Source organism: Octodon degus, unplaced genomic scaffold, assembly GCF_000260255.1.
Source record: "Octodon degus isolate 3935 unplaced genomic scaffold, OctDeg1.0 scaffold00011, whole genome shotgun sequence".
Taxonomy (NCBI): Eukaryota; Metazoa; Chordata; class Mammalia; order Rodentia; family Octodontidae; genus Octodon; species Octodon degus.
The window spans coordinates 656,001-668,747 of NW_004524587.1; the positions used below are offsets into that span (position 1 = coordinate 656,001).

Genomic DNA, 12,747 nt, shown 5'->3' on the forward strand with positions numbered 1-12,747 from the left:
GAGGGACTGGGGAGAGCAGTGTAAGCACCTGCCTGGCAAGCGCAAAGACCCAGGTTTGATCCCTGGTACCCTTCGGTGCACCGAGCTGGCCACTAAAACCAGGCATGGTGGAGCATGCCTGTAATCCCAGTGCTGGGGAAGCTGAGACAGGAAGATCACCACAAGTCTGAGCTACATAGTACTCTGTACCAAAAATAAATAAAAGATTGAAAAATAGTCTTTTGCTCAGGTAAGAATTACAAACTTTATAGGTGTGTGTATGCGTACGTGTTTTGCTACAGAGTCAACCCAGGGCCTCATGCATATCAGTCAAGCACTGTACCATTGAGCTACCCTTTTTTTTTTTTCTTTTTTGCAGTACTGGGAATTGAACTCAGGACCTTGTGCTTGCCAGGCAAGTGCTTATTCTACTGAGCTATCTCCCCAGCCCCTGTACTATACTCTTAAGCTTCATATAATTGAGAATTCTGAGGAGGACCAATCTGAACACAGGGCCCAAGTTTGATAAAGGCTTGTTGAGGGCTGGGTGTAGCTCAGCATGTGCAGGGCCCTAGGCTTAATCCCCAGAAGCCCCCTTTTTCCAGAGAACAGCTAACCTAACAAGATACAGAGTAGAGGTTCTTCCTAATAGATTGAGAATGGTTTGCATCTGCAGCTCTGCTCAGGTGATTCAAGTGGCTCATCAGGTCCCCGGGAACTTTCTCTATAGCTGGGGTTCAGCTTTGTTCCTCTGTGGGAGAAGCCACTGTATGCTTTGTCCTGGTTTCATTTAGATCTTAGGCCATGTACCATAGTCCTTCGCTGCCAAGTCTAGATAAAGGTGACGTGTGGAATAGGAGGCTGTTTTCTGTTGCAATTTGGAGTCACTGACCAGACACCCTGGTGAAGACGAGCGCCACGCAGTTGGCAGTGGCTTCTACCTCAAGGTGGTTCCTCTTAAGTTCTCTCCAAACAAGCACAGAGAGCTCATGTTATTCCTAATTGTTCCTTTTGGCCATCTCATCAATAAAAATTTCCACACTTTTTTTTTTTTTTTTGGTACTGGGGATCCGCAGGCGGGGGTACTCACCACTCTACTAATGAGGATGATGCCTGGTACTGGGGATCAAACCCAGGACCTTGCGCTTGTCAGCCAGGTGCCTATGCTGCTGAGCTATATCCTCTGCCCTGTTCTTTGGTTTTTTGAGACCAAAGTTGGCCTTGAACTTCCTATGTAGCCCAGGCTGGCCTCCAATTTGTGGTGATCCTCCTGCCTTGGCCTCCTTTGTGCTGAGATTACAGGCATGTGCCACAACATCTGGCGATCTTTCCTAATATTTAATCTTATTCTTCTGATTTGGAACGTTATCCAATATTGTGAAACTTACCTGAGCTTCAAAGGCTTTGCCAGGCAAGTGCTTACTCTACTGAACTATCTTCTCGGCCTCAAAGGCCTTGCTATATAAAGTCTTGAGCCCAGAATCCAATTTGCTTTGGTTCTCTCCCATAGTGACCACAGACACCCGGATCATCGCACTATGCGCGCCCCCTTCTGGCCAAGAAAGCGAACTGCAGAGCGCAGGCCCACATCCCAAGTCTGGGCGTCCCCTGTGCCGCTGTAGAGGTACACTCCTGGGGTCTGCCACGCTAGCAGGAACTGCCGCAGCTCTCTGTTTTTGTTTTTCCTGAGAGGGCCTCAGCTCGCTACATAGTTCAGGCTGGCTTTGAGCTCACTCTGTAGCCCAGGCTGGCTTTGAACTCGCAAGGATCCTCCTGCTTCAGCCTCCCAAGTGCTGGGGTGCCAGGTGTGCGCCACCACGCCTCATTCTCTGCTCTTGGTTCGCTCCAATTCTGCGAACAGGTGTTGCTGCCTTGCCTCACGAAGGGAGGGGCCCTGGCCTGGGGTCGTATTTCTGTCACCTTAGCCATGGTCACCTGCTGCAGACCTTATGAAGCACTCACCAGCAGTTCCTACCGCCGCAGCTTTCCGTCCAACTTGCTCTGCACCCTGGCTTTTCCAGTGTGCAGAAAAATAAAAGCAAAAACCCTATGGAGGGGCTGGTGAGATGGCTCAGTGGTCTAAAGCACCTACTTAGAACAAGCTTAGCAAAGCACAGGGACCGCGGTTCAATCCCCCAGCACCACATGCCAGCCAGCCCCGCCCCCTGGTGGGCTGAGCTGGCGACACACACACACACACACACACACACACACACACACACACACAAATAAATTAAAAAAAATAAAAACTAAAAGAAAAACAAACCCTAAAGAGCAAAAGCTCCTAGGAGGTTTAAAAGTACGTTTTACACAGGCCAGGAGGCCTCCTCCTTCTCCTAGCACTCGTTTTCTAGACCACACACGGAGCTTTGCTAGGCTGCAGCAGGCCGTCCTTAGCTGTCCCACCTGGGGCTGGGTGGCTCCCACTGCTAGTGCTGTCGCGGGTGGGCTGGGAGGGTGACAGCAGCCCGTCTTCACCGACCCGCTGGATGCAGAAGTACGGCCAGAGGGGCGTCCGGTGCTACCACCAGGCCTGACACTGAAGAATACGATCCAGCGCTGGAATGAAACCTGAACTAATCGCGCTGTGCATTTCCACCGGCACAGCAGTTCCCAGGCAGCGACTGCTTCCCCTGGGGTTCACTGGCCGAGGCACTCTGTCACAACTTGGGAGAATTACTGGAATCTTAGGCTTCATGTTCCTACAACGCACAAGCCAACTCACCACCTTCAAAGGGGGCCCTGCTGCCAACGTCCACTGCGCTGAGGTTAAAGCCCTGCATTACAATATGACAGCATGAGCATGGTGATGGAAAAAAACTTGTTACTGTTGGGTGGGTGCGTCTGTCTGAACTGGACAACTGGGGAATGTGAACAGCTGTTGTTTATCTTTAGGGCAGAAATAGGAAAAGGTGAGCCAGGTGTGGTGGCACAGGCGCGTAACTCCAGCACTCCAGAGGCTGAGGCAGGAGGATCCCCGTAAGTTCAAGGCCAGCTTCAGCTACATAATAAGGTCCCTGTCTCAAACAGCTAAAATAAATAAATAAATAAATAAAAAATAAAACTCAAGAGAACTCTCTCCATTTGCTCCTTATCCTGTGTGTTTGGCACACACACAAGTCCTGAGTTCCATCCCCGGTACTAGAGGGACCCAGCCATTTGCAAGTGTTAGTAATAGTGACTTCACAGTTAGTTTGATGCTGTGTTTTCTTCAAATGAAAAGGTAACTTCAAACCTCACTCAGAATCTTTCAGGCAAGTCTACATGTTTATTTTCTGTTAGGTCTTTACCTGGAGGAATGGGAGACATACTGGTCCTGCCCCTGCAGAGCAGTGACTGAGCCCAGGTCGGTCATCTTCCAGCCTCTTGTCTGCTCTTCAGCCAGGGCCACTTATTTACGGGGCTCTGAGGCAGGGGCCGGCTGGGGCCACATCCGATGAGGTGGAGCCGGAGTAAATGCACTGACTGGCCTGGTGTGCTGGTGCGTGCCTGGAATCCCAGCACTCGCGAGGCCGACCCAGGAAGATCTCAGAGACTCGGAGGCCAGCCTGGGCTACAGAGCGAGTTCAAAGCTAGCCAGAACTACATAGCAAAACTCTGTCTCAGGAAAGAAAAAAAAGTCCTAAGATGTGTTGTCTTTAGGTTTATCAAAATAGACACCAATAATAATATCCTTTTCAGGAAAACTGTTAGCGTTTCCCCCCCCCTTTTTTTTTTTAGCATTTTCTCATGAACAAGGGCAAAATAATGAGAATACAGCAACAATCACTTCACAAAACTGAATTTGTAAAAAGGTAACAGTAAGTCACATCATGAGTAGGTCAAAGAATCACACAAAGAGGTAGAATACTAGCTTCTGTTTAATCACTGGATTTCGGTTTTTACAAATAATCTTAGGACAAAGCAGCTGACTAAAGTTTTGGGGAGAAACAGTTCTTGCACATGAAGAACAACCACATGCTCCATTTTCTGTAATAACTATTTGTTGAATTAACAAACATTTTCATAGACACACAAAAAATGTTTAAAGCCATAGATCACTGCATTTCTATTTACAAAAAGCCATACACAAACATGCATTTCTCCTTGATTGGGAGGACTTAAACAGATGTCTGAACATTAAGGCAGTGACAATTCTAAAACAATGACAATCTAAGTTAAGGCTTTATGTTTGAAACCCATGTTCATAGGCAACTGCGATCGAAGCACACTTACCCAGCAGGATGACTCCACCTAACAGCCCACGAGAGAGCGAGCCACTCATTCCCAGTTCTTCGTGTCAGATGGGCGGGGCGGGCCTCAGGGGCTCACAGCCCATTTCCTTTGATGAATCCAGTTGCATCTTCAGTGTTAAGGAGCTAGTCTTGGGCAGCACAGCGCGTGCCACAGAAACAGCAGTGCATCCGGGGTAACCGAGACCTCGCACGCTGGACTGAGTCTTACTTTCCTGACAGTTGGGCAGCTATTAAGAGGTCAGGACCTGTTGGATACACAGAACTGGCAAAGCATACTTGACTGTGTGCTGGGCTCAAAAGACAGAACATGTTCTTGAGGACACAGGTTTCCACCTTCTTTCTTTGAAGACTATGTGACTTTTTAAATAAAGCAACACTAAGCAGAATACCACATTCTGGATGGATCTAGTGTGTAACTGTTAGCCTCAAGGCACAAAATACATCCTTGACCAATGTGTTTCCTTATTCTAGGAAAGGACTGAGTGGTGGATGGAAGGAAAAGCCACTTCCAAATGACCGTAGATTGCACCCTTGTCCCGTAAAGCTTTGAAGCGCGTAGCAGTGAAGTCTGGGTATGGGGCAATGTCCTTCTCTGCTCCTTTTCAGTAGAGGATGACACTGGAGGCAGCTGGCGGGCACACTGGGGATGTGAAGCAGCTCTGGAGCCCACGTGGGCCTGCCGTGGAGGGCAGGGATGTCTGTGGATGCGGCGGTGTGACATGGACACTGGGTCTCCCTCCTTGGCATACACCTTGTAAAATGCAAGTCATCTGTGCAGTAAGCATTTTGGTTGTTGCATGACAGTGCACTCACTGGTGGCTGCTGGTCCCAGGCAGCTTTAGGTCGGGACAGGCACAAGGCAGGCCCAGCCTGGTTAGACAGCTGGGCGCTTTTCACTTCTCACAGCCTTCGGGGAGGGCAAAGGGGCTGCGGGTTAAGCTGATCACCAATAATTTAATCCTCCACACTCATGTAATGAGGCCTCCACAAGAACCCGAGAACTGGGTTCCAAGAGCTTTGGACAGTTGAGCAGGTCATCCCAGCGTGTGGTGCCCTTTGAGGGCTTGGCAGCTGTCCCCTCCCACAGTGCACCTGGGCATCCCTCCTTTTGTATCCTCCCCAATACTGTGGCCTGAGTTTCCCTGAGTTCTGCAAACTGCTCTAGCAAATGAACCAAATTCAAGGTGGGAGTCGTGGTAACTCCAATTTCTGGCTGGCTGCTAGACATTCTGGAGGGCCAGACTGTGGGGGTGTCAGAACTGTGCACACCGGGCTCACCCAGCTTGCTGGGTGGAGGAGACCCCACACGGGTGTCTTCTAGACTGACAGTGGTGAAAGAACACAGGGAGGCATTGTGCTCTTGACCCAGGCTCCATTTTGTCACCAAGACAGGGTTGAGAGCCTTACGGCTTACACTCAGTGCTGGCTGCTCCTTCTCTGGGCATAATTTCACAGCAAGAACCTTCTGGTGAGGCAGGACAGTACTCGGCATCAGTAAGCGTTCAGGAGAGGATGGCAGTGATTTCAAGAAAACCGTTGTAAAATCCACATAAAGCAAGCCGTGGTTTCCCTCAGTGTTTGGAGAGAGGAGCTGGGAAGAGATGGCAAAGCGGGCACAAGTGTAGCACCGTCAGGAGCGCCTGAGGTGCAGGTGATGTGCATCACGCTTGGCTAACACACTTGGGACATGGGCGGAGCCTGCACCCCAGCACTGGCAAGCTTGGCTTCAGCTACGGGGCTGCACGCGTTTGACACAGGATGGGCAGACCAGCCATGAAAGTGCGAATGTAGGCAACGTGAAAACACTTTCAGATCGACAGCTTACACTTTATGATATACTCACATTCACACACGAACCGTGTTTACAAGTACAAAAGGGAAAAGACCGCAAGGAACCTAAGCACTGTGTCATGGACTACATTCAACGAAGGTAATACTGTCATCCCTGTTCCCCGTTTTTGTTTTAAGTCTGGGAGGAAGTGGCAAATGCCACTCTCGTCTGCCTGATCCTTTAGAAGTTGTGCAGCTCAGCACAGGTCTGGGTTTCCACGGAGCTGAACTGAGACTCCATGGTGTTCCAGGCCAGATCGGCCAGCAGGAAGTCATCCATGGCTGTCTGTGTTTCGTTGCTGGTGAAGAACAAGCTCCCCAGCGCCTCCAGGCCCGACCTGGTGGTCTGTGTCTCGGCGCTGTTTAGCTGCACTTTGTTTTCCAGAGCAGGGACGTTTCGGGGGGCCAAAAGGGCTTCTGTCTGGGTCTCGGTGTCAGATGAGTCAGTACTCATGGAAAAGCTGGAGTGTTTCAGGATGCTGCCGAGGGGCAGGTGAGGGCCGCTGTCCAGGAAGAAGTTTAAGTCTGTCTGGGTCTGCGTGTCAAACATCTCGAGCCCTAGGAAGTGGGTGCCACCCCTGCACCCGAAGGGGGGCACGGACGGGTCTGTAAGGAAGAAGTCTGTCTGGGTCTCAATGTCCAGCGACTCCAGGGCTGGCTCTGCGTGCATGGTGCCCAGGACACTCTCGTCAGTCTGAGTCTGGATGTTGGAGGCAGAGAAGAACTCTTCAATATCAAAATCGATGCTGGGATTCTGGGGGGGTCCAGAAGGCAGCTGGGTGTCAGGCCCAGCATTGGTGTCAGGTAAAAGACCACGATTGTCCAGCCCCTGGCTGGGCAGGCTGCTTGACAAGATGTTTTCTAGGTCGCTGAGGAGGTCTATGGTTTGGGTCTGGTTATCTGTCGTGTTCTGAGAGGGAAGCAGACTGCTCTGTGCACTGAAGTTTAAGATGGGCATGGGCTTCTCCACTGCTTCACTGAGAGCCTTGGGGTTGCTCTGAGGTAACAAACCATGGGGGATGGTCTCTGCTACTAAACTGCTGTTTATCATATTGTCTGTGGGAACACTGTATGTGGAGTGGACGCTGTCAAAGATGTCCCCACACAACCCAGCTTGGTCCATCGGCAGCCGGTGGTCTAGGGGCCCAGGAACCCCACAGGTCTGGGTCTCCTTGGAGACCGCACCTGGTTGGAGACAGATGTTGATGAAAGCGTCTGTCTGCGCAGCGATGGATGACACTGCCTTGGAGCCTGGCAGAAGTGTCTGAGTGTGGACACTAATGGGAAGGGACACCTGCGAGTTAAACGTCAGGTCAGTTTGAGAGCAAGACGACACGGAAGAGTCAGGGTTGCCCCACGGCACAGAAGGGACCAAGTGCTGTGCAGCACAGGACAGGTCTGTTTGCACATTGGTGGATGAAATGCTGTTCCTTTGGCACACGCCCTCTAGCTCCAGGGAGGGGTTGGGACACTTCCCCAGGTTCACCTGGACACCTGCACTGACTGGCTCCACACTGGGATTTGTAACTTTTGAGAGGGGCAGGCTCTCCTTCATGGAGCACGCCTTGGACTCCAGGCCAAGAATTAGGGCCCCCACGGACAGAGGCACCAGGTGCACGGCCCCCGTCGCAGAGCCCTGATCGACGCCCAGCACCACGGGCTGGGTGGAGGAATCGGCTGTAGGCACAAAGAGTGGCACAGGCGACAGCTGCATGACTGGAAGCTTCACCAGAGCCACCTTGGGCTTTGGTAAGAGCAGCTTCTGAGGCTGTCTGGGAGGTGGGGGGACACTCTGCTTCCTGGAGCCACGAGAGTCCTCAAGAGCAGCTACGAGTTTTAGTTCTGAAGTCTCCAGTTCCTGGGTGTCTGGCTGGAGCCGTGGTTGGTTGCTGAAGGATTCGATGGTCTTTGCGGACAGCTTCCGGTTCTACAGGTAGTTTTCCATTTTCCTTTTTTTACTAGGTGGGTCCCTGAAAACAATGACAGAGGGGCTGGGGAGATGGCTCAGTGGAATAAGCGCTTCCCTGACAAGCGCAAGGGCCTGAGTTCAATCCCCGGTTCCGCAAAAAAAAAAAAAAAAAAAAAAAAAGACAGCTGTTTAAAGCACAGCGTTTTTTTTGGGCCGGCCAAATAGCTCAGTGGATTAAAGCACCTGCAAGAGGGCTGGGGGCTCGATCCCTGGGCCTGCTGTGCCAGCCTTGCCCCCAGGGTGCGCTGAGATAGCAACTGAGACTGGGCAAGGTGGCACGCACTTGTAATCCCAGCACTTGGGAGGCTGTAAACAGTTGGATCACTATGAGTCTAATCTAGCAGTGAGACCGTGAATACCCTGTAGACCCTTTCCTAAAATAAAAAATAATAAATAAATAAAAGCACAGCTTTCTCTGACCACGTTGCTTCACACATCAGAGGTCAGATTCTACCAGAGGGACTGCCCTTCTGGCAACCCTGAGATCAGGCCTGTCGTGGCGGGCAGGTGTCCAGAAGAGGAGTAAACAGGGAAGGAGGAACATTTCTCTTTTCTAAGGCTGTGAGTACGTGTCTTCTGGAGACAGGGTCTCACTATGTAGTTCAGGCTGGCCATGAACTTACTTTGTAGCCCAGGTTGGCTTTGAACTTGAGCAATCCTCCTGCTTCAGCTTTCCAAGTGCTGGGATTACAGGGGAGTGGCACTATGGCTGATTTTCCTGCGGAGCTGGTACTTTCAAATGTAAACACCAAGAGACCCTCAGAGAGGATGAACAAAATGAAAAGGAGAAGCAGTGACAGATGTGGTGATACATGCCTGTACTCTGAACACTCAGGAGGCTGAGGCAGGGGGTTTGCGAATTGGAGCTGGCCTGGGCTATGGTGAGTTCAAGGCCAGCCAGGTGGGGGGACCTCCGCCATACCAAACAGAAAACAAAACAACGGAAAAAGAGGAACAACTGGGTGAAGAGTCTGTCCTGAGACATGCCTGCTGCCATTTCTGAGAGCCACCCGCTCCGCCCTTCTGGCCCACTGCAGCGCCGCCTCACCTGTGCTCTGCGGGGATCTCATGGCCTGTGCGGTAGATGTGCGACTGCAGCGCCGTCCTGCTGGCATAGGGGCAGCCACACGTGCACTGGAAGGTCTTGCCACAGTCCTCCGTGTGCCTCTTCAGGTCCCACTCTGTGCCGTACGAGTTGCCACACTTGGCGCATTTGTGCTTCTTCTCAGCATGCATCTTCATGAAGTGCTGTGAGGGCATGGGTGGCTGAGAACAACGCCTTCACAGCCACCGGCCCCCAGCCCACAGACACAGCCCGGGCAGCCCACGGTGACAGCCTGGGCATGATGCGCGGCAGGATAGGGCCACCCCTGGCCCCTGCCTGAGCGCAGAGCAGGCTGGGCCTCCACCTTCTCAATTTGTCCAGGGAAGAGAATATGAAGAAAAGTCAAATACCTGTTTCACGAGAGAAAACTGTGAGAATGGTCTGTCGGGGCCCCTGGGGCAGCCTTCAATTGGACAACAGTAGAATTTTGGTACGGTCTTTAAGTCTTTTCTTACTGTTGGGTTTACGATGCCATCCTGCAAAAGAAAAGTTATTTTCAACAATTATTTTCAGAAAACCAATAGCCCAGGCTGGTGGTAGAAAGAAAGCAATGATTGAAAACTGCACCAGGGTTCTTTCCAAGGTGAGTACAGCTCTCAAACTGGGTTCTGATGATGGCTGTGGTGGCCACGCTGGCCTTAGTCTCAGAGCGCGCAGGAGCCAGAAACACACGCTCCTCCCCTTCGCCCGCTTCCTGCACCTGTGGCTTGTAACTGCTCAGTCACAGGGAACCCACAGGCAATGCAATGTCATCAGCAGTGCACGATCCACCCTGTCCCTATAAAATCACGAACACCCCTGAATACCGGATGGAAGGATGGCAGAGTTGGCTGAAAGACCCGTTTCCCCTCACAGTCTAGGAAGATAAAACAGAGCAAAAGCTCCCCCCAGGGGCCACCACTGGCCCTGCACTTTAATGGAGGGCACTTTCATTACTGGCAGGGGCTGCAGAACCGCCTGAAGCAGACAGGGTGCTCTATGGCAAACTTCACCACTCCCACTCCGTGCAGCGCCTTCTCCTTTAGTAAATCTCTGCCTCCTTAGCTATTTCTGTGTGTCCTGCTCAATTCTGTGTTTGGGAAACAAGGAATCCATAAGACAGTGGCTGTCTGCTAACAGTTGAACAACTCTATAAATCTACTAGAAAGAACTGAGTCAGGACTTAAAATAGGTATATTTCATAGTGTGTAAAATGCACATCGATAAATCTGTTAGTTTTTTTCAAAAACCCCCAAGAACAATTTTCTTTCTCTCCTCCTGATTTTTCTGAGCCAGGGTCTCATTATGTAGTCTAGGCTGGCACTGAATTCACAATTCTCCTGTCTCTGCTGGGATTACAGACATGTAGCATACCTGGCTCATTTCTTACTGAAATCATATGCGACTTTATTTTTGGAGTGGCTGGGAACTGAACCCAGGGCATGCTAAGCAAGTGCTTTACCACTCAACTACACCCCAGCACCAAAACTCCTTTCTAAAAAAATCTTACCTCTTTCTATTCCTGTACAATTCTGACTAAACTTGGAACTTCTGCCCTTGCAGCTAGCTTCTGCTGCAGTGGAATACTCACAGTGACACAGGCTCAGGATTTTGGCATCACATCTGGTGTTTATTTTTTGAAATGGGCTTGCTCTGAGTCCAGACTGGCACTGAAATCACAGTGATGCCCCTGCTTCAGCCTTCTTACCATGCCCAGTTGGGCTGTTTCTACACCTCTAAGATCCTTAGTCTAAGTTCCTGAGAAAACCTTTGTGACCAGGGCCTGGGTTTCCTGACTGGCAGCACCGTGACTCCTCTGATGTCATACTGCCCCCTCGGCAGCTGAAGACTGCTGGCACAACTTTAAGGCAGGCTGCATGTGGATGCTTTGCTATACTTGACATTTAATAAACATTATGACGTCCAGTATCACAAGCTTCCGAGGGCTGGGGACGTAGCTCAGTGGTGACACCTGGCAGGCTTGAGGTCTTAGGTTTGCTCCTATGTATTAGGCACTGACTGTGTCAGCACTTTATTTTTTATTTATTTATTTATTTTTTTGTGGAACCAGGGATTGAACTCAGGCCCTTGCGCTTGCCAGGGAAGCGCTTATTCCACTGAGCCATCTCCCTGGCCCCTGTGTCAGCACCTTAAAAAAAATTTTTTTTATGTGTTTGGTACAGGGTCTCACTATGCAGCTCGGACTTGCAGTGATCCTCCTGTTTTCAGCCTCTCCAGCGCTGGGATTACAGATGTATGTCACCATGCTTGGTCTCAGTGGTGGCTCAGGGTGCATGGCGAAGCACATGGTACTGGGGATTGAACCCTGGTCCCTGTGCCTGCCTAAGCAGGTGCTTAGTCTGCTGAGCTATCTCGCTGGGCCCTCTCAGCATTTTTTAATGGTTTATTAATTTTTGGTTTTTGAGCCAGGGTCTCACTGTGTAATTCAGTCTGGGTCACTGAGATGATCAAGCAGCTCCCAGATAATTCTCATTGTCTCCAACTGATGAAAACGAAGGGCTGGGGAGATGGGGGCAGATAGCTTGGCGGTCTAAGCACCTGCCTGGCAAGCACAAGGACCTGGGTTTGATCCCCTCATACCACATGCCCTGCTGGCCCCGGATCCCTGGGCACACTGAGCTGGGCACCAAAACCTGGTGTGGTGGTCCTGGTACTGGGGAGGCTGTGACAGGAAGATCATTATGAGTCCAAAGCTGCATGAGATTCTGTACCAAATAAATAAATCTAAAAACAAAAAAAATCTCAAAAAACTGGGTGTGGTGGCATAGTCCTGTAATTCCAGCACTCAGGAGGCTAAGGCAGGAGAAATCTTCAGAGTTCAAGACCAGCCTGGGCTACAAAGTGAATTCAAGACCAGCCTGAACTGCACAGTGAGACCCTGCCTCAAAAAAAGGAAACAGTGCTTGCTTTGGCAGCACATATACTAAAATTGCAACGATACAGAGAAGATTAGCACAGCCCCTGCACAAGGATGACACGCAAATTCGTGAAGCATTCCATATTTTTTTCTAATGGTGTTTGTAAATAGGATATCAAGTCTGCATCTTGTACAGCAATTAAGCACTAGGAAGAATGTATGCAATGTGTTAATTATTGAAACTGCAATACCAATTTGGTTTGAAACTGTCTCATTGCTATTTGTTTCTCAATAAAATTATTGAAAAAAATGAAAGAAAGACAGCCTCCTGCCAAAAAGAACACAAAAACCAAAAGCACCTTTGACACTGCACAGTGTTTTAAAGACGACAGCAAAGAAGGGGCTATGAGGCAGAATCCCCGCTCCTGTCCAGCCACCCGCCAACGCTGTCACGAGCTGCTTTTTTGGTCCCCTCTTCACGCTCAGCCTGCTCTGCCTGCACCACACTCTTCCCACCTCGCTTCCACCCACTCCGGGCTGTGCATTCAGGTGACTCCTGTACAGGCCTGATGTGAGTCGCAGCCACCAGACACGACTGGCACAAGGCGTGGCCTCTTTCCAACTCAGGATTACCCCGTGCCTCAGGATCTGATTAGCAGGGAGAGGGCCCAGGTCACACATGCAACCCTATCTGCTCAGAGCACAGTGAAAGCTCTGATCTTCCTCTGAATTTCACTACAGCACTTAATCTACCCAAACCACTATCATTTTC

The 12,747-nt window shown here is 50.5% G+C and overlaps 1 protein-coding gene and 1 non-coding gene across 2 annotated transcripts; one reads left to right on the top strand and one right to left on the bottom strand.

The window, feature by feature from the left end:
- Positions 1 to 3,821: 3,821 nt before the first annotated feature.
- On the bottom strand, positions 3,822 to 9,597 carry Atmin (ATM interactor). Its single transcript, XM_012513499.2, has 3 exons — positions 9,469 to 9,597; positions 9,062 to 9,261; positions 3,822 to 8,014 (listed from the first exon to the last, which is right to left on the bottom strand). Exon 3 carries the CDS (start codon positions 7,756 to 7,758, stop codon positions 6,226 to 6,228), a length of 1,533 nt encoding a protein of 510 aa, XP_012368953.2. The 5' UTR covers positions 7,759 to 8,014; positions 9,062 to 9,261; positions 9,469 to 9,597; the 3' UTR covers positions 3,822 to 6,225.
- Positions 9,598 to 12,017: 2,420 nt separating this feature from the next.
- Positions 12,018 to 12,124, top strand: LOC111815117. The gene has a single exon (XR_002819903.1). It is a non-coding gene; the product is annotated as a U6 spliceosomal RNA (small nuclear RNA).
- The last annotated feature ends 623 nt before the right edge of the window (positions 12,125 to 12,747 follow it).

Bases quoted from the DNA above. Each gene is read 5' to 3' on its own strand.
- Atmin (XM_012513499.2), bottom strand. From the start codon at position 7,758: ATGCAGCTGTCGCCTGTGCCACTCTTTGTGCCTACAGCCGATTCCTCC.